Source organism: Lissotriton helveticus, chromosome 8 (genome assembly GCF_964261635.1).
Source record: "Lissotriton helveticus chromosome 8, aLisHel1.1, whole genome shotgun sequence".
NCBI classification, from domain to species: domain Eukaryota; kingdom Metazoa; phylum Chordata; class Amphibia; order Caudata; family Salamandridae; genus Lissotriton; species Lissotriton helveticus.
In genome coordinates this window covers 844602664-844624733 of record NC_136069.1, presented here as the reverse complement: position 1 = coordinate 844624733, position 22070 = coordinate 844602664, and the positions used below count along the sequence as shown (strand labels likewise).

The window sequence follows — 22070 nt, the reverse complement described above, 5'->3', positions numbered from 1 at the left end:
TTCACCTTGTCCCACAATCCGTTTCACCTAAAGACACGCTGTAGTGGGGCACCCCTTTTCCATTTCATTTGCCATTCAGCCCGCTTTTGCTACACTGTGCCTCTTCCGCTATTCAGCTGTTTACCGCCCGCTCTTTCGACTACAGCGTCTCGCTCACCATGTACTTGAGTTGCTCCCGCTCTTGCGGTGCAGCGATAGGCGGCTGCCACAGGACTCTCAAAATGGCGGCCATCTCTTCAGATTTGGGCGTGGTCCACTAAAATGGGCCTGCGACACCTTGGAACTCGGACGCTTGTCTGCTAGAGCTTGGGCTCCATTCTCGAAAGCGTCCCCTCATCCTTGAAGATTCTACAAAAGTCTTGGGGGGCCCCCGACTCCCGCAGGCTTCTGGTGGGGAGCGCCTAGCATGATTGCTCGTGGAATGGCCACGACGGAGCTACGAAATGGTGGTGCTCTCATGCTAACGCCAGCTTCAGTCTGAAACATCCAGAAACACTGTAGACTACCAATTCGATCAGTTCCGGTAGCGCTCCAACGTGACCCGGTAGAGAAGAACTTGCCCTCCCCTCTTTGACTGATGGTTCTTGTTGCCTGTCCCTTCTGTTGTCATTTAACAGAACTATTTAGCCTGCTGAAAGGGGTTGTGTGCCGTCCGCTGGTTGGTGGAGACATTTTCACTATATTCTGGACCTGCGTTGTCGCGTAATGCGTCATATGACGCGCCGCGTTAGAAAGTTTAATAAATTATTAAACACAATAAACAATCCTTAAAAAATAAAAGTCTATCATTCATTTTTCATTGCAGTACGCTGCCCAGAAAGCTTCCCGGTTCCCGGACCGGGCGCTACCCACGCAAAAAAACAAAAAAAAATTTTTTTTTTTTTGCCCCGCGGGGCCGTTTTAAAGCCTCCACATTAAACCTAGGGGGTCAGGGAGGATCTACTATGCCCCCTTATGGTTATTTGCCCCTTTGTTTTGGCCTCCTCTTGTCTCTCGATCCTACCGAGAGACAAGATGGCGGCAGCTACGGACTTTTTGGAATGTTGACAGACGCCAGAGAACCAATCAGCTTCGCTTCACAAAGCTCCGTTGCGCGAAAAGTACGCGTCCTGGAGCGCTGCCCGGTCCGCTGCTACAGATATATATCTTTTTTTAAACGTTAATTTCTCAAAATCCACTGGAGCACATATATTGAGACCTACAAAAGGCACATCGGGCTACCAGTCCCTACAATTTTGCCAAGTTTCGTGCAAATCTATTCAGCCGTTCGGGCTAAAAGTGAGGCTAACCGCCCTATGGAAAAATCAATGTTAAAAACACGTTTTGGGACCCCCCTTTTTTCTCGGCCCCCCCTTGACGAAACCCCCCCAAATTTTCAGGGGCTGCTCAGAAACAAAATGTGCCATTTTCCTGAAAATTTCAGCCAATTCCGTCCACAAACGCCAAAGTTATTAGACATAGAATTTTCAAAAAACCCATAGGGAAAAAATCCTAACTATATATACCTACTGGCGACCGCCAGTAGGTAATATATATATATATATATATATATATATATATATATCCACTAAAAAAACCATAGGTTCCAGGGATGTTATAGTTAGAAATTAGCATTTAAAAAACCTTGGAGAATCACTGAAAAAAACCACAGGTTTCAGGGATGTTATAGTTAGTTAGACATTTTGCTCGTACAAAACCAGAGAAATTCAGATGTTATAGTTAGTTGAGATAACTATAACTCGCGCCCCCGCAATTCACTGCTGATGATATAACGTATTACATCATTCATGACATGGTCAGTCACATCACTGATGACATCTCAAATGACAACACTAATGACATCACTGATGACATCATCCATTAGATAATCTGATGCACCTACTCATACCCTAATGTAACCTTTGATACACCCACTCTAAAACACTGACTACCATTTTAGAAATCATAGACACACCAATACCAGTTACTACATACCCACTTATTGTTTACTAGGTCTACACACACATCCATCCATTCACCCATACAGTCATAAATGACTATATGTGAGCGTGAGTGATTGTGAGAGTGGCTGTATGGATGAGTGTGTGATTGTATAAGAGAGTAAGTATGTGTTATTATCTGTATGAATACGTGAGATGGTGTGTATATAACTGTACAGTTGAGTAAATGGGAGCGTGATTGATTCTTTGCATGACTGACTAGGAGTGTGAGTAACTCTAGCAGAAAGAAGAAGAAAGGCGCAGAAAGAAGCAAGAGAAATGCAGAAAGAGGCAACTTAAGTCCAGAAAGTCAAAGAAAAGTGCAGAAAGAAGCAAGCAATATGCAGAAAGAAGCAAGAGATATGCAAAAAGAACCAACAGAGCTGCAGAAAGAGGCCTTGTTGCAAAGTCATCCCGCACCCCCAACTTTTTGCTTACTGGTAGTGGTGGTAACTGACCCTGATTAACCAGGCCCAGAGCCAGTGCTATGCTGAAAGACACTTACAATACAGTGAAAACACCTACATGCACTAGGGTACACTATGGGTTGGGGTACCCCTGTGATTGGCATGACCTCCCCTATAAGGTCCTAGTACATAATAGGGCAGGGGGATTAAAACTACCTCTAAGTCAGAGGTGTAGAAAGAGGCAAGAAAAGAGCAGAAAGAAGCAACAGAGGAGCCGAAAAAGGAAAGTGAGGCACAGAAAGAAGCAGGTGAAGTGCAGAAAGAAGCAAGAGCAGTGCAGAAAGAACCAACAGAATGCAAAAAAAGACAAGAGGGGTGCAGAAAGAGGTACGAGAGGTGCACAGAGAGGGAAGAAAGGTACAGAAAGAGGCAACAGGGGTACATAAAGAAGGGAGAGAAGTGCAGAAAGAGGCAATAGAATTGCTTAAAGAAGCAACATAGGTGTAGAAAGAAGCAAGAGACATGCAGAAAGAGGTAAGTGAGGTGCAGAAAGAAGCAAGAGCAGTACAGAAAGAACTAACAGAAGTGCAAAAAGAGGCAAGAGGGGTGCAGAAAAAGGTAGGAAAGGTACACAAAAAGACAAGGCAGGTACAGAAAGAGGCAGGAGGGGTGAAGAAAGAAGGAAGAGAAGTGCAGAAAGAAGCAACAGAGGTACTGAAAGAGGCATAAAGGGTGTAGAAAGAGCAAGAGAAGTGCAGAAGGAAGCAACAGAGGTACAGAAAGAGGCAGAAGAGGTGAAGAAAGGAGCAAGTGAAGTGCAGAGAGAAGCAACAGAGGTGCCGAAAGAGGCAAGAGAGGTGCACAAAGAAGCAAGTGAAGTACAGAAGCAGCAAGAGTAGTGCAGAAAGAACCAACAGAGCTGCAAAAAGAGGCAAGAGGGGTACAGAAAAAGGTAGGAGAGGTGCACACACAGGCAAGAGAGGTACAGAAAGATGCAAGAGGGGTACAGAAAGAAGGAAGAGAAGTGCAGAAAGAGGCAAGAGAGGTTCTTAAAGAGTCAAGAGGGGTGCAGAAAGAGGCAAGAGAATTGCAGAAAGAAGCAACAGAGGTACAGAAAGAAGCAAGAGAGAGAGGCAGAATCAGGCAGGAAAGGTGCATAAAGAGGGAACAGGGTGCATAAAGAGGCAAGAGGGGTGTAGAAAGAAGAAGTGAGGTTCAGAAAGTTACACACCATTAGTACCAATTTAATACCCACATTTAGCAATAAGTAACAGGTGACCATTCTAGGTTTGCACAGGACCTTCCACCACGCTGTAACACTTGTCGCTGCATTTTTGGTAACGTTTGAGCCGTTTGAGATAGAAACAAGTTTTTTTTTGTTCAAATCTGCAGATTATGCAGCAGATAATGGATTATAGGGCAAATGCGGAAAATGTATAATTGTACAAAAGTCGGTGCACATAAATCCAGTGGCCCTGCTCATACTTCCAACTAGGTCCAGAAGTGCCCCTCAGTAGTCCCTCCTTTTTTTTGATTCAATGAGTTTATAGTTTAGCTTCTATGGAAACAAGGAAGACTAAACCTGAGGTTACAACTCCACAACACAGCCTATCATACCACACAGTTACTCTCCATAACACATAATCCCATTCTACATAATTCCTACACACATTAATTCCACACACTTTTTATCCACATAATTTCACTGCACAACAAACCACGTAATTCCACTACACACAACCTACACCCACTCCATTCCACAAAACATTATTAAAACACTTTTACATTTACAACGCCAATAGCTCTAACTCTCACAAATGCAAAACCTATTACATTGAAAATGCTCCTTCTACTGGTAGTTGCGTTTGCAGAGTGGTGGAGAAAGGGGGCTGGGCCTCCAACCATCGCTCAGGAATGCCGCTGCGTAGGAGGTACCAGGAGGGCTTATTCGCCCCCTAAGTCCCTCATAAGTAAAGTGGACTTCATCCCCTAACAGTAGTGTGACAGGAAGCGCATTTGCAGAGTGGTGGAGAAACGGAGGGCGTGGCCTATGAAGACCTCTTAGCCATCCCACTGTGTGGGACTTACTGGAGGTAACATGAGGGGTAGTTGGCCCCAAACACAACCTTGGGGGCCAACTACCCCTCCTATTACCTCCAGTAAGTCCCACACAGCAGCATTGGTAAGTACTCCTAGCAGGCCACACTCCCTTACCCACCAGTCTGCAAACGCACTCCCCAGCGCACCCTTGGACGGAGAGTGAAGTTCCCTTCACTGCTGGGGGTGGTTAGGGGCCAACTAGCCTACCTGTTACCTCCAGTAAGCCCCATACAGTGGGATTGCTGAGAGGTTGACATAGGCCACACCTCCTCTCTCCACCACTCTGCAAACATGCCTCCTGGTGCGCTCTTGGTTGGGGGATGAAGTCCCCTTTCCTCATGAGGGTCCGTCATAAGGCCAATTATGGCCCCAGGGACTCCTTCCCCCCGGATAGGGTTTCCTATGTTTTTTTAAATATAATTTTGCCGGAAAGGGGGGCAGCAATGGCCCCCGTCCCCGGGGACCCCATCCTCCAGGGCAGGCCCTCAAGTTGGGGACCGTGGGGGAGCCCCAATGTCCCCACAGTCCCTGCCGGCTCCCCGCCTCATCCTGCAGGAGCCGGCATTGCTTGTTAGCACCTCCCCTTGCCCAAAAGCAAAACTGCTTTGCTTCATTGCAGGTATCCTGCTCTCGAATCAACAAAGCAAAGCAGTGTTTGCTATAACAGGTTGGGAGCCGTGCAAACAGCAATGTCCCGGGGGCGGGCACCCCAGGACATTGCAGGAGCCAGCCCTGGGGGTTCGTGGTCCCCAGGGAAATCAAGGGCTCCAGGAAGGGGGCACCGCAGCCCCCCTCCCTTTAAGTACAAATCCCCGGGGAGGTGCTGGTCCTCAGGCTTGGAGGGGCCGCGAGGCCCCTGCCTATAACTTATCAAAGCCATGGACAGGTGGTGGTCCAAGGGGTTTAGGGGGCCTGTGAGGCCCCCTTCATTAATGAAGTAAGCCCCATGGAGGTGAGAGTCCCCGGGGCGGAGGGGGCCCCCAAAACATAATCAGGTATTGCCCCAGGGACCTGTCCCACCCGGGGGTTTATTGAAAATGAAGCAGGGGAGTCCGCAATTCATTTTGTTTCCGGCCAGATACGTGCACCCTGCGCTTTTTAAAAAAAACATTTTTTTTTGCCCTGAGTAGGCCTAGGGGGTCGGGGTGTTTCTACCCAGCCCCCTTTTCTTGGTTTACACCTTTTTCTTCCTTTTAGGCTGCCAACACTTCCTGTTTTGGAGTGTTGGCAGCCAATCACAAAGAAGCCCGTGCTCGGGAGGATTCGTGAACCCTCCTCGGGGCTCAGATATCGATATTTTTATTTTTTAATTTCTAAGGAACTTCTGAACAGATTTACACCATTTGAAAAAAAGGTCACTTTCTAAATCAGGAGCTACATTTTTGCCAAATTTAGTGTAATTCCGTTCAGCACTTCGGGCTGTAGCCTTGTCTAAGGTTTTTATAGAAATGAACATGGGGAAAATGTGTTTTGGGACCCCATTTTTTCTCGGCCCCCGCTTGATGAATCACCCCGAAACTTTCAAGACAGGGGCTGACCTGAGTGAACCATTAGTTTTGAAAATTTAACAAAGATTTGTCAAACGGCGCCAAAGATATTGGAAAAAGAAAACACGCTTTTTGAATTGAAACAAGGTCCTAACTATAACTATCTACTTGCGACCACCAGTAGGTAATATACATATATAAAACCACCTAATACTCAAGGACTGTATGGCCCTGGATAGAATGGATAGAATACCCTGGCTTGCGTATGTTAGAGCGGCATGCGTGAGGCTGGGGCATCCGGAAATGTATCTATCACCACAGGGTCTCAGGAATGAGGATGTAGGGTGGATTAAGCGCAATTTCCTCAATTTACTTGAGTCAGAAAGGGAGGCGGTTGAACTCAGGAAACCTATGGTGAGATCAACCTATCAACTTGTGATCTCCCCAGTCATGGAACCTTATTTGAAGTACGTGACCAACTCTCACCATCGTTTCCTTTTAGTCAGATTCAGGTTCAACCTCATCCACCTCACACTTGGTAACTATCTGAAGTGGGGGACCCCTGGAGATACTCCACCCTGCACCTGTGATAGTTTTTCTACACGCTCCACTTAGTGATGTTTTGTGAGCATTATCTGGTGGCCCGTAAAAAAATGTTATACCCTGTTCTGAAGGAACTAAAATTCGTCCAGGTGAGGCCTGTCCTCCTACATTTACAAAAGCTTGATTCTATGCAGGTTACTTATAGCCAGTTTTTTGGTAGCGGCAGCGCGTATAAATAAAATTAGACTCACCCAAAAGAATTCACTATCAGGAGAACACATAACTGAATGAGGATTGTTTGGAAATAGGGTTGGGCCTTTATATTCATTATACAGATTTTGTCACTTTTCTCTTTGCGTCAAAGATTTTAACTGTTTTTAGATTGTTCTGAACTGCAATCATGTGTATATCTTATTTCTGTACAAATTTTAATGTGTATATAATGTGTATATAATGAATTCTGTATTGCATTGCTTTTATGGTTTTTATTAACCGAAATAAAGATGTATTGACTGACAATACGAAAAAACAAAACAAAACAAATAGATGGAGGTGCAGAGTGCAACATGCTAAATATTACCATTTTGAGTGTGAGGAGTGTGACCGTTTCCACCTGCTGTGGTATTATCAGGATCCTCAGAAAGATTGCATCCTATCTCTCCCCTGATGCCCGGAAGCAAGCCACCGTGGCACTTGTTTCCTCGAGATTGGATTACTGCAATGCACTGTATGTAGGTCTAAACAAGAGCCTCATCCATCGCTTGCAGATAGTGCAAAATGCCGCGGCCAAGATGGTCCTCAACCTTCCCAGGCTTTCCTCAGCATCTTTGGCCAGGAAAAATCTACATTGGCTGCCTACCCAGTCTAGGATTTCCTTTAAGATCCTTTGCCTCGCCCATGGGGCTATGTATGGCTCTGGTTCAGAGGGTATCAGGTCCCTCCTCCACCCTTATGCCCCCATTAGAGCCCTCCGCTCATCAAATAAAAATCTTCTCCTAGTTCCTGGATTTGCAAAAGCAAGATGGGGAGGTAGAGCATTTTCCACCCTGGTACCCAAGCTCTGGAATTCCCTCCCCCCCAGAACTGGCATGACAACCATCTCTTGCGCTTTTTCGTAAAGCATTGAAAACTTGGTTCTTTGTAGAGGCTTACTCGTAGACATGCACCTGGAGAATTTAGACTATTTGACCTGATTGCCGCCTTGATGCCCTTGGGCTAAGTTGCGCGGTATAAGTCTCCCTTCATTCATTCATTCATTCATTTATTCATTCATTCAGGGACACAATTACCAAACAAGCATTGTATGGGTCATGATGCCCCTCCCTTATCTCATCAATGGCAAGAAAAGCATATGACATCCTGCACATCTGCATATATGGTTTTCACATTTCATTTTTTTGACATTTATTAATTTAAAAAATAGATATTTAACCAATAGCAGGATGCAAGGGGTTAAAATTGTGCAGTAAGGTAAAATCACATTAAAGAGGCTTTGTGGCCATGAGATAAGCATTTGTAAACCTATCTCCTATCTACCTCTGCCTTCCAAGGTCCTGGAGAAAGCCATTAATTTGGATTTGACGGCCTACCTTGATGACAACAATATCCTCGATTCCACCCAGCATGGATTCAGAGCTCGGCATTCTACCGAGTCAGCTCTGATCATGGCTACAGAGGAGATACGAAGGGTACTAGACGAGAGAGTTAGGACGGCCTTAATACTGCTTGACCTCACGGCAGCGTTTGACATTGTAAATCATACAGTGTTAATAAACAGACTGCAGTCCGTGGGAGTCAATGGCAAGGCCCTGACCCTTCTTACTCCATTCCTCGACTCCAGGGAACAAATAATCTACTGGGAAGGTCTGAAATCCGAATGGTTCACTCATCCGGGTGGAGTCCCCCAAGGCTCGGCACTCTCGCCCACTCTGTTAAATATCTACGTAACACCATTGGCTAGACTAATTAAAAACCATGGTCTGGCACTGGTATCTTATGCCGATGACACGCAAGTGGTAGTGTCGGTAACTCAAAATAACAGCATGTGAGCAGAACAGTTCCGTGACTGCCTGACTTCTGTAATGGCGTGGATGAATGTTAACTTCTTAAAACTTAACAGTGAGAAGACCGAGATTCTGAAATTCGGCAAGAAACCTTCTATCTGGAACCAATCTTGGTGGCCCCCTGAAGCGGGAACATGTCTGCAGCCGGTGCGGAAGGCCAGAAATCTCGGTTTCATCGTAGACAAAGATCTCACTTGCGCCCCCCAAATAAACCAAGTGGTTTCCGCTTGCTTTTTTACGCTTAAGATACTGCGCAAAATCATTCCATTCATCCCATTTTCCCTTAGGAAAACGGTGGTTGGCGCACCTATATTATTGAGGATCAACTACTGCAATGCCTTTTTTCTGGGCATTGGAGTGAAACAACTTAGCAAACTCAAGTCACTCCAAAATGCCGCAGCTCAAGTGCTGTATGGCCTATCTCAGCACCACTCCACCTCGGCCAGCATTAAACAACTTCATTGGCTCCCGGTGAAACGTCAGGTGGAGTTTAAAGCTCTATGTCTAGTACATAAAGCCATCTATGGTGGCGGGGTGGAAGACATGCAATCATTATTTCCTTGTTGCATTCCGCCGTGCTGCTTAAGGTCAATGAACACTGGGCTGGTCCTTCCTCCTAAGATGAAAAGGGTCAATTGGGAGGCAAACTTTTTTCATTCCTGGCAGCTAAATTATGGAACTCACTCCCTGTCTCGCTCCGTCTCCAGCCTTCTTGTACCATCTTCAGGAAAGCATTCAAAGCCAGGATTTTCATACAATGCTAATGCCAGTGCATTTACCCCGATCACTCTACTCTGTGCCAAGACGCCTTGGCATAAGTGCGCTTTACAAATACACTCAGTCAGTAAAATGCAATTTGTGAGGTAGTAAACAATGTTTATCTAATTGCAAGTTTCCTATATTGCGGAAGTAAACTGCAATGTCACCCTTGCACAGTAGTAATACAGTTGTGAATATGTGTTTATTCGTACAGTGGCATTAAATAAATAAATATATACATGTATATAAATACATATGTATATATTAAATAAATGGTAACTGTGTAAATATTGCCATTGGGGGATTGCTGGTGGTATTTATAAACCACAAGGCCTATCAAAGGAGCAGTCAGGATAATTAAATATTTTATTATGGAATCTGACTCCCATATCCCAAAAGGCTGTCACAGGAAATAATGTCTAAATCAGAAAATGAATTCTTCGGATAACATATAAATGTCATATATTCCTTAAATGTTGTTTGTGAGAAATTGCTGCAGTCCTCTTGGGGAACAATAGTATAGAACCCAAGGCCGGATTACCTGAAATCTTTCACTCCGATTCTTTATCCATTCTGAAAAAAATATCTAATTCACTATTAGTACCTGTGGCTAATTACCTTAAAGTCTATATACAAACAAGCCCACTAACAGTGCTTGCTGTAAACTGGGAATCACTATCCTGACTTTGCCTTTGTGACAAATTATTTTATGAACTGAGATTTGTGCTGTTTTGCATACCTTCATTATATATACTAATAATGGAGCTCTATGGATCTGTCACCTTTATGTTTAATGAGTAAGTTCTGCAATAAATATAAACATCAAGGGAGTCTCACAATTTTTACCCACATGGTCGATTAAGAACGTGCCACGCTTGGCTTCTTTAGAAATCTTTTTCCAATTTCTAATTAGTCAGGTCCTTAGCTACTAATTTTTTCACTAGCTATAATCTTCACAAAACGTTCCCAAATCTAAAATAGTTCCTTGATTTGTTTCCCGTGGTTTATCCCTCCAGCCTATCTATAGCCCTCATTAATGTTTCTTTGCACTTTTTAGGAAAGTCTTTGGTCAGGTTGTTGTATTTTTTTTTAACTCAATCCAACTGTGTAAATCGAAAAGGCTTTACATCATCACATATGTAATATGTGTATATGTTTGCCTTTTAAGTCTATAAAATGGAAATTTGACATCTATGTGCAGTTAATGTTCATTTTGCATATAGATATTTTTGGATAACCATTTAAAAACGGACCAAACTAGTCATTTGGGGCCCGATGTAGGTCGGTCGGTAACGGCCGAAAATCGGTATTTTCGGCCGTTACCGATCGGTAAATAGGTGATTGGCATGTAGGGGGCTTTATTTTACCGAATCAGTAAAATTACCGATTCGGTAATTTTACCGATTCGGTAAAATAAAAAATCGGTAAATTTACCGAATCTGAGCCACCCATATGTAGGTGGGACTCTTCAGAGTCCCAGGAGCCTTATCAAATCGGTATTTTACCATCAAATAAATTTGATGGTAAAATACCGATTCCGGTGTGCATGCACATGTGTGCGTGCACACCTATGCCATGTGACAGGCAGACCTGCCCTTAGGGCATGTATGCCTGCCACATGGCACCCGAGCCTGTTTTGGGGGTGCCAGAGGGTGTCAAAGTGACACCCCCTGCACCCTTGTGGAAATCGGTATTTACCGATTCGGTAAATACCGAATCGGTAATGCCCATTCATTCCTATGGGCTTCATAGCCCATAGGAATGAATGGAAGCCCATAGGAATGAATGGGCATTACCGATTCGGTATTTATCGAATTGGTAAATACCGAAATCATCCGATTCGGTATTCCAGCACATCTGGAATACCTACATGTCGACCCCATAGATTTACCGATTTTTAATTACCGAATCGGTAAAATTCGGTAATTTAAAATAGGTAAATCTATTTCACCTACATCTGGCCCTTAGTCCACTAAGTATTTGCTGCTTAACCCTTGTGTCTTGCAGATCTAATAATAAGCCTTATTGGATATATTAACCTGTTTGTATTAGAAAAGGTAGACCCACAATTCTTTGGATGAATGGTTCTCTGGACATATCAAAGGCACATTAATGCATTATTTGTTTGAGAGTACACCAACTCCATTACATTGCATTATTCAATTGCAACGCTCTTTCGTGGGGCCACCTTTTCCCTTTACCTGATTTAATGTGATAATAAAATCCCCCATTAAACAGACAAGTGGTGGATTTCCATTCCTTTTCTGTGGGATACTGAGCCATCAATATGTGACCCATAAAAATGGTGAGTGTAACAGAAGCGTACCCCACCCTGCTTTTGCTATAACCCATTTTCCCAGTTTAGTAGATGTGTGCTTCACACTGATAGACTACCTAGGCAACAAAACTGTAATCTATTTCATATAGACACTACCTTACTTCCCTGGCCTACTACAGTACTCGAGTTATATTCTTTCAACTGTAGATGTGATTCCTGAACACAATAACATCAGCTTTCTTCTGAAAGTTATATTCTAGGGCCTTCAATTGCTTTAGTGGCTGCAGGATACAATTTATATTCTGGGAAAAACACTTAATCATATTTAGGATAATAATTATTTCTCTTATTGATATCCCTATTGTAAAGGGGATTATTTAAACCATTCTTTGTTGTGTTTACCAGCTATAAACCAATAAAGCATAACATTTGTTGCCTCACATGTCTTCACATCTTCCTGTTACCTGCCAACCTCCCACAATCTCATACATCACTAAGAAGCCAAACTGCTATCCTTTGTGAGCTACAGCATGTGTGAAACTACGAACATCTTACTCACATCAAATTTAGAGATTCCTGTACTCAGGCTCAGCCATACCTAATCTTTGGAATACCTTTCAGTCCCTGCCATTAGTCTTGTAAAGGGGTTCTATACCTCTGTCACTGTTTATCACACAAACACTGAACTCATCTTCACCATCTTCAGATTCCTCCTGTATCTTATACATGTTGATAGATTTGCAGACCTCGCAACACCAATAACCTATTTGTCTTCATAGACGATATATATTGCTATATTACAAAAAGCTTATATTTCTCACATTCTCTGGGTAATGAAGTAGTCAACAAATATGACTTCCCTTGGACACAAAGAATCCAAGGAAGGCAGAATATACCCAAGGGTCTTTTACATTTGCCTTAAAGGGGAACTAATGAGCTCTCTGAACATATTTGTCCTACCTTGACTCCTAAAGATGTGGCGCCACTGCTTAAAAAAGTTTCAGTCTGAACTCGGTGTGTTGATTCCTTGCTCCCCTCTTTAATGCCAAAACCCCTCATGTGGTTTTGACACATTCATTTCTACATGTCCTCTCCTATTGATAAAAGCATGACAACAAACTCTGAATTTATGTGTATCTCATTTGCCTGCTGTATGCTTACTTCATCAATCGCTTTCATCGTTTACTTGAGGGAATTAAGTTGTAAGTTCATTACACTCGATTTATGTCCAATTGCTTAAAGAGATTCATGAGTTTGAGCATGGTCCTTTTCCAGTAAGCAAAACCACCCTCTCCTATCAACCTAAATCTTCACCATTAGTTAGAGAATTTATGCCAATGAGTGCTTGGAAAAATGACAGCAATTCTTGGTAGAGTGTGGATTTCCTCACAGGATGTTGTCTATAGCTGGCATAATGATGGCAATGTTTGAAAGACAATGGGATTTCTAGCATGATGGTGATCACCTCTGAGGGTGGTAACTACTGGCAGACCATGAGCCACTGAGGAATAATCAGTTCCACTCTGGTGCAATGATACGTTTTCTTGCCAGCACCCCAGACTTTGATGTGCAACACTAGTGCATGAAGGACATGGGACCACCTCCTAAAATCTTCCAAGAATGCTAAGTATAGCATGGACTAGGAATGTGGGGAATTAGAGGACCCGCAGGGAGATCACTGCCCTAACAAGAAAAAGTGGGCTAGTCTTGAGATATTATTGTCTGGATTATTTTGTGTTTTGTTTAGCGTGTATACTAAGTACTGTTTTTTACACTAAAGACCCATATTGGACTGGGCAATCATCCTATTAGGGGTCACATATAAGCTCTTGCATACTTATGCAACTACTTCACCCTGAAGAACCTTTGATTGCTCAACATGCGCTACCACTGAGAGTCAACTGCTGAATGGCTAGTAGTGGGCCCTGTTACTCTGGACGGGGCCCAGAACATCAGAGTAGAAGTGCAACCCCCTACGGTTGGGCCTAGTAACTCCTTCTTGCCCCATTGCCCTCTGAAAGGGGTTCTAAACATTTCATTTTCAAAATATATTTAGAAACTTATATTTTATTGTGTTTTTATCTAGGAGCCTAAATCGATATTCCTATTTTATGCCCTTGTCCGGTTATAATCAATAATATCCATACAATGGCATAATAATCATATACATATTCAGTCGTAGCACATGCTGTCACATTAAGCAAGGCTACTTCCCCGGCCCCCTAGAAAGCACAACGAGTTCGCTAAACAAATCCAAACCTCCAGCAACCTGGGAAATCCCCCTTGCTTTTGTTTTGATTTCATCCTAGAACTCCTGTAAAGCACTGTAAGAACGGCCAGTTCTTAGTGACATCTTTATTGACGTCTTATGTCCAACCTTACGTCAAACCCGGCACCTTTCAGGTATAAATATACCAACGTTGCCTTAAGCAAACACACGGTGGTGGTATTGGGAGCAGCTATCTACTTGCCGGAGAGCCCAGCTGATGCGAGAGCCCACGGACGCTGCCCCTCCCTTTTGACGCACTGAGAGAGACGCTGTCTTTTCTCCTGCCGAGAAATCCAGCTCCGGTGTTTCCAGATACCTTCGCGGGTTACTGGGATATCGAGTCCTGAGAGAGAGATACAAGACCTCATGCTTTCTATTACCCAGGTACGGAGCTGACTAAACCCTCAAAGAGAATTCTTGAGTCACATTCTTGGCAAAACAAAACTTAACTTAAACTGCTACTTACTTACTCCTTCCCATGTATTAGGCTTAGGTCAGGTACACCGGGGTAGGCGTATTTAGAAGCACCAGTTGAGTACGATTAGTCAATGTATATAAGTATGTATATATTTTATCTATTTTAAAGTATCTTATGGCTAAGAAACCATATCAATGCTTTTACAGTATTATTTCTCAATCCTTCTTTTACTGTACGCACTTTACTTTACTATGAGTATTGCAATCGTGGCAATTCATTTCTCTTGTATGAGGAAGAAGACTGCTCAATAAAATTACACCTTTTATTGAAAACGCCCGTCTCTCTTTTCTCTGCATTCTGGTGAAACTAAGTACGCATATTTGACTGAGTGAAATAACTGTCTATTGTTTTCACACGACTCTAGAGATACACTCTTAATCTGAGGGAGCAAAGTTGTCATGTTATATGGTTGTCAGAAGCTAATCCCTTCTTTTCTATCCAGGGAGGTTAAACTCCTCCTCGCTTATTCGAGAAAGTTTCTAGTGACCTCTGAGCTAGCTGGCAAAAACTTAAGTCTAATATAGTCAGTAGAGACCTAGATAACCTCAGTCCTACGTCTACACTGCTGAATATATTATTCCAATGCGCAGAGCCTATTGGGAATATAGGAACTACACTACAATTTCAGTGATCAGACATTGTCAGCTTGGATGACATCTTGCTGATTTTAATTCCAGTGTGTCTGAGGGCACTTATTCCTGATTGTTATTATTTAAATCATGCAGGGATATTTCTAAATATTGTTTTTATGACATTTGCATATTTTATATGTTTGTGAGACTCAAACCTGTATGATTTGTTTGACCCCTATCTTGCAAAAACGTGTAAGAACTCTGTAACATGAGTGTTAGCACTGGTCTGTGAATCTGTGATATCTGTTTGAATTGCCTGTCTATCGCCTGAGATTGTGACTTTTGGGTAAATTTAGATTTTCCATTCTTCCCTACTCAGTTGGATTATCATTGGTAACAAATTACTGAGAATCAATTGGATATGGTGGGATAGAAAAAGTAAAGGAAATGAAATATAGAAGTCAGGAAAGATGCTACATAGTTGTAAAAGTGGGTAGACTGCGTACACAGATTTTATCCACTTATAATATATAGCTCTGTAGCAAACTTGTAGATATATTCTGCACTTTTTTCACCATTTAAAAAAAAAACTTTTTAGAGGGTGATCACGGATCACTCTTTGGTAGCGAAGGGCTGGGTTGAAAAATCTCGAAGGAATTAGAACATTTCATTCTCACCCCTACACACCACTCAGGTCCCTTTTTTACGAACCTTTCTCAGCAGGATAAATGTTCAACTCTCCCTTAATGGAGTGCTTGCTTCCCTATATCTAATTCAAGGCTGGCATTTATGGCTAATACTTTTTGTCCAAACATTTTTACATTTACAGCCACCACTAATTTGAATGCACATAGCACCACATATGGATTCTCATTTTAACTTTAAATAGTATTACACTAGCTTGGTAATACTGTGCCTACGAGCTTCACTATAGCCCTCTAATGCCAATTCATCTCAAATTTGAGCCCCAAAACAATTAGCGGAGTGTTGTGACATTTGCTTTCCACAAATAAAGCAAACAAGCATTGACAAAGTCAGTAGGAATGTCTTACCATTGAAAGGTGGACCTTTTGGTTTAGCCAGTGCATATTGCAAATGCGGAAACTGATGGCCAAAAGCTAAAGAAAACATGCTGTGGTCGATGCTGTTCAGCAGAAGTGTGGTGGGGGCAGGATAGGGCAAGTGAACACTGCAGAGCAGCAAAAGGGACTGGGGCAGGAGGGTAAGCAAAAGATTAGCATTGGGGACGTTGGGAAAATATTTGGGGGGGAGAAGAAAGGGGCCGGGTGATGCAAATAACAGAAAAGTCATGGGGAGCAATACAGAGAGGGCGAGGATGTGAGGGGAGAAATAATGCGTAGGGCAGAGACCATGAAAACACATACACTCCCATGGAGTAATAACATTAAATGAAAATAGTTCACTGTAAGTATTGCCATCGTGCAAAGGAGGTCTTCCACAACAAACATCTAAAATCTGACTATAGTGGAAACCTAAAAATAAATAGACCGGTATCATAGAAGGTCTTGGGATTAGAGAAGCGGCGGACCGTGCAGGTAAGAGCGGTAGGTTTGGATTGGGGGGATTCAACAGATGACCACGAGCGGAAATTACATAAATCAATCATTTGCCCTTATCGTCATCTGGCGAAATCCCACCCCACCACCCAACCCCATCGACCCACTGCTCTTACCTGCACAGCCGCGGCTGGATTAGAGGAAAGAAAATGAAGTTCCAAAGGTTGACAGAGAGTTAAAGCAGGATGATAGAGATCTAAAGGTTGCTGGTAGACAAAGATCAGGTGCATGATTATTACCTCAAAAATCAAAGGTATGAAAGGGCAATAAATGGAGAATACAATGGGACAGAAGTAGAAAGAGAACATTTGAGGCACATGATAAGATGGGAATGGAATAATTGAGGTGCTATATAAAATGGCACTAAGGTATTAGGAAATATTATCTTGCATTAAAAGAGGCAGAAAAAGAAGGGTTTAGACCCAAGCGTAGGCACATGTCTCCCAGAGAGTGAAGGGCCAGAAACATAACAAAGAGGGTGCAAGGGCTTAAGGCAACCGGGGAATTTAGGAATTGGAAAGAAGGAATGAAGAGTGGAAAATAAAGGGCTAGGCCAATTTAGAAGTTGAAGTTAGCAGAAGGGGCAGCAAGAGCAACCATACATAATAGACATAATGGATGCTTAGAGGTTACAATCTCTCTCTCCGTCTCTTTCTCTCTCTATAGATATCTCTGCATATATAAATATATGTTTAGATAGATAGATAGATATATAGATAGATAGATAGATAGATAGATAGATAGATAGATAGATAGATAGATAGATGTATCAATATGGATTTATATAGATATACAGATTTAGATATATATATAATGTAAATAGATACATATAGATATATAAACCGTAAAAAAAATGCATTTCCCATAGGACATTCTGCTCTCTACTATGCAAAAACATTGAATGGATTTACACTAGAAATTCACTCAGAAAGAATGCTTTTTTCATTTTGAGTAAATCTATTCTGTAGTTTTTTTGACTCAGCGCTTAGGGCAAGCGGGTGTGACTTGATGCTGTTCCCATAATATTGATTTGGTACAGACGACAAGGCTAATGTGAGCCACCACTAAACGGGATCATTGGTGAAACTGAGTGAGACCACCACAAAGGCACGATACATACAGTTGAGACATGATTGGTCTGACGGATTCTTGCTGCTCAGGAGACCCGCTTTAAATAATCTGTAGGTCGAAACGTCGACACTCATGTGGAGATCATTCACAATAACTCTGTGTTCTGGATCAGTATTTATTTCGAATTATGGATACCCACGTTGTACATATGTATCATATTTTAATTGTGCCACTATTGCATTTTTGGGCACTATGCTGTCAGCACTTTATTGATTCATTGTCTAGCACCTTTTGTAAAGATCAATAGGATTGTGATTTTGTAGATGATCAACAGTGACATGTACTTCTGCTTCATGGGCTATATGGAGTGCGCCGTAGGGAACCATTTGTTTTTTGTTTTTTAGTCGTCATTTGAAAAGTGTGTCTAACAGGCATCCAAAAGTTAAAATTCAAAGGTAACTTGGGTATTCAGCTCAAAAGACAGAAACTCACAAGTTCTGTGACGCACATTTAAATTTGTCTTGAAATATGATTGGCTGATGAGGGGATTCAATTTGTATTTCCTGCCATCCCTGAGGTAGGTAAATGTGAACACAGAGGAGTGGAAAATCTTCCGAAAATCAGCCAAAAATGCACTTAGCATAGAATGCCTATAACTCAGCCCTACCACAGTGTGAAACAATACGCCATTCTGAAGCTTCTCACAAATCTCTGTCAAGGAGCCTTATTGTGTATAGTCGCAGAAGAGTTGTCACCAACGAAAAGCGGACTGAGGCATAGGCATGTCCCTAGTGTCGGTTAGGGTCCAACACCCTTCGTTAGGAAAGAACCTATTGATGATGTTTATGAACCAAGCAGCATCAGCATATAGGCATAATATTGCCCTGTCCGTTTCCTCTGTCTGTCTGTGTATTTCTGTGTTTAAAGTGGTTGTTAAGGATATACTCCAACCCCTTTACAAATGAGTCCTCTCTCTACTCTGCGTGTTAGTGTTGTAAATGTCGTAACATAAGGTTTCCAAGACAGCTTTAAGTTTTGACAAAAACAACCATGGCAGCTTGGCCATGAATCTTATATGGGATGAAGTACCTGCTGATGTGCATTATAAGAATATTGCAAGTCACCTAAGGATATAGCGGGTCAATACATACATACGATACAAAATAGTGTATGTGCACCTGGATGGTGGGCCAGGCACCCTCTCGGAACCTGCATACACCCTCGCAAACCGGTTCCGAGAGGGTGCCTGGCGTTGAGGGCGGTGTGCCAATTACGCCACCACCCCCCTCCCGAGATCCATGGTGTGTAACTGACCCACCATCCAAGTGCACATACACTATTTTGTGAGGTTTCCTAATCCAGGAGTACCTGAGGAGGAGTTCGCTCTTCCTTCATGCACTTTTTTCACTGTTTTTACATTCACGTCCCGAGGTCAGGGTGGGCCTTAGAGTGCACATACCGCCAGGGTTTAGTACACCTTTTTGTCCTGATGAATGCCTGGTAAATTCACACTGTTTTAAGGCAGAAACATGTTGACTGACTATTAACCTTCTGGAAATAACCAAACAATGTATTTGGACTATTTTCCTACACTGTTTTTATCTATGTCTTAGTAATCAAACAATAAACATTTTTTTGAGACACATAAGACATTTTTAACCATCACTATCACCGCTAAGTAACTCACTCCACGTCTATTTCACAAAACCCGCTCCGCAGTAGATCTGGCGTCGAAGCACACTGGGGAGGCACTCGGCCTCTCCAGTGGGGCCCAATGATGAAGCATGTCACCAACCAGGCTGGTGAGTGAGGGCTTTCTAAAACTGGCCTGAGTGGGGCCAGATTCATTCTCCTTTTGCTCCATTTGTTCTTTGAATTGTGTGTTTTTTGGACACTCTTTTCTTGTTTAAAAGGTATAACCGGGGACTAGGAGTGTTTCCTTATTCTCCCTACCTCTCTTTTTGTTTTTGTATGCTTTAAAATTAGACATGTTGCCGTTAATAGCTCCGGTGTGGAGATCACTGTTTTATTTAGAAGATAGAGAAGAAAATGAACAGTCATTTCTCATTTTCATAGTTAAACTACAGCTATGAGAATGCTCTGGGACCTGCCTTTTCACACTGGCTGCTGGCTCTGGCAGCAGACGTGATGACATCACAACTCGACTTTAATAAGTTACTACAGTTAAGCAGCAATGTCATTTCTTTATTACAGGTGACTAGAGATGTCACTATTCTAGTGTAGGAAGGAAATCAGAGACAGGATTTTACACAGAGGTTGCAGGTTCCCTGGGTATTATAAACATGAATTTTACCATCTTTTCTTTTTTTTCCCTCATTCGCCTTTATCCACCTAAAACCAACTGCCTGTTAGTAGCCCTACTTGACAACTTGGGATAACTTAGGCTTTTTAGATGGGATCTCTCGGTACCTTCAGCCTGTAAGGGTACGTTATCAGACCGGAAAGTTATGAGGAGGTAGAATTTACTCCAACTGGGTCCTTAGGAACCTGATGGACACTTGCAATAGCCTGGAAAGGCAGGCATGAGATGGTCCAAAGAGTATCAAAAGGCCTAATCATAGGACCCGGGGTGAATTTTAAATCTTTGTCACTAAAAATATCCACCGGGAGGTAACCGGAGACATCAAATAAATGAGCACACGACCAAACATACTTAGAGGGCTCAGTCAGGAGGAAACTGGCAAAGAGGGTAGGAATAGAACTGCTTCAAGCTATTTGACTTGACAGAATTGCACAGTATTAACAACGTCCTTAATATGCTAATTACCAATGCACTATTAGTAAAAGTGGACTGTATCAGCTCTATTGCTTCAATGCAAAACAACAGGGTACTACTATAGAAATGTGCACTTTATTATTGACTAACTGATCAACCAATCAATGTGCTGACATCACAGTTTAGAGAGTTCAATATTCTTCAGGCAAGTACAGAGACAAGAAAATGTGAATCACTTCAGAAAACAAATGCAGCAATGTTTTTCCGAGTTATTGGATCCATGCAAAATAATGAGAATGGGCTGTCAAACATATCATCCTAACTTTAATAATAACAATAAAACCTACGAGTGTTACCCCGAAAGCAGTAAAGCACACCTACCATCTTCATGGCGTTCTCCTCGGTGATGTTAGTGTTGTAGGCCCATGATGCGAGTGAACTTTTGTACGATAAATCTTCCGCCTCTGGGTTGAATTTGTCCAGAAAGGCCCGGGCTTGGCTTGTGACATCATTCTGTGCTGAAGCAACAGCCAGCAGCGCAAGGCAGAGCCAGGGACACAGAGACATCCTCCCGTGTGAGGTGAAGCGTAGAATGACTGATCCTCAGAGCAGGTGGAATGCTAATCAGTACCAAGGTATTCAGACTTTGGCATGGACATCTATCTCCTGTTTACGCAAGCGTCATCTCCGCGAGCGGCATTATCCGCGTTTATGGCGGTGAGTGAGTTCCATAACTGATACAGTGGTGAAACTGACACTTATCACTCTTTGAAAAGGTGTAGTGATAGCAGAGAACTTAAAGCGGCAGATTTCAAACCGTCTCGCGAGCAAGTCCAAGTATTTGAACTTATCTATGAAAAAAAGGCCCTGTGCAATGTATGTCTACTTACGTCACACTAAACAGCGTTTTACCCTTTTCCAGGTGCTGTTTCTTTTTCAGATAAGGGACATCGTAATAGAAAGGAGCTGACAAACAAAACTCTATAGCAGTGCTTAATTTGTGCCGGTGGATGCGGGTGGTGGGCACCAGCGCTCAGTTTTGGAGGCCAAGACCTATCGTTTAGTTATCAGACTTTCACCCAGATCAAGAGAGAGAAGGGCAGAAAAGGTGAAAAGGAAGAAGTAGAAAAAGATAGAAATGGTAGTCAAAAGTAGAAAGCGGGGATGTCAAAGAACTAGCAGGAGTGAGCTAGAGAGGAAGTAAATGTTCAGTGGTGTGAAAAAGAGGCATGAGATAGAGTCAAAACTAGGCAGCCTTTGTATTTAAACCCTAGGGTTCCGTACCAGGGACCTAACAAAATCTCCCTCTCCCCCATACCTATAAAAACAATGGTATTCAGTAAACAGAACAATTCTCAACATACATCATTATGCATTATTTCCAGAAGTATAATGTATGCACATAAGTACGTTATATGTTTCTATGTGTGAGTAATGTATGCAAAGTAGGGGTATCTTGCCCACCCAGACTTCAAGATGAATTGGAAAATTGGACCTGCTCAGCCTCAAAGGAGCTGCCAGAGATCAGACTGACTTTAAAACTCTCGAAACCAACAATTGCTACCATTTTCACCTAATATCCTACTATGTAACATAAAGATGTACACATAAACCTACCTCAAGGCTTGACCATTGTTTCTTCTTTATCTCTCTTATGCAATTTGTTTGCTTGTGCTATTAAAGGCACAAAAGGGATTTTTTTTTTACAAATCTCTTCATTCACTTTGTTCTACATATAGCACGAAAACTA

At 42.5% G+C, this 22070-nt stretch overlaps 1 protein-coding gene across 1 annotated transcript in view; it reads right to left on the bottom strand.

The window, feature by feature from the left end:
* Positions 1-21169, bottom strand: part of ACE2 (angiotensin converting enzyme 2) — a 637108-nt gene extending 615939 nt beyond the window's left edge. Inside the window, exon 1 of the mRNA XM_078657651.1 lies at positions 20702-21169. Coding sequence (XP_078513777.1) covers positions 20702-20887 — 186 coding nt within the window. The 5' untranslated portion in view covers positions 20888-21169. The remainder of the gene's footprint in view (positions 1-20701) is intronic.
* Positions 21170-22070: the final 901 nt, after the last annotated feature.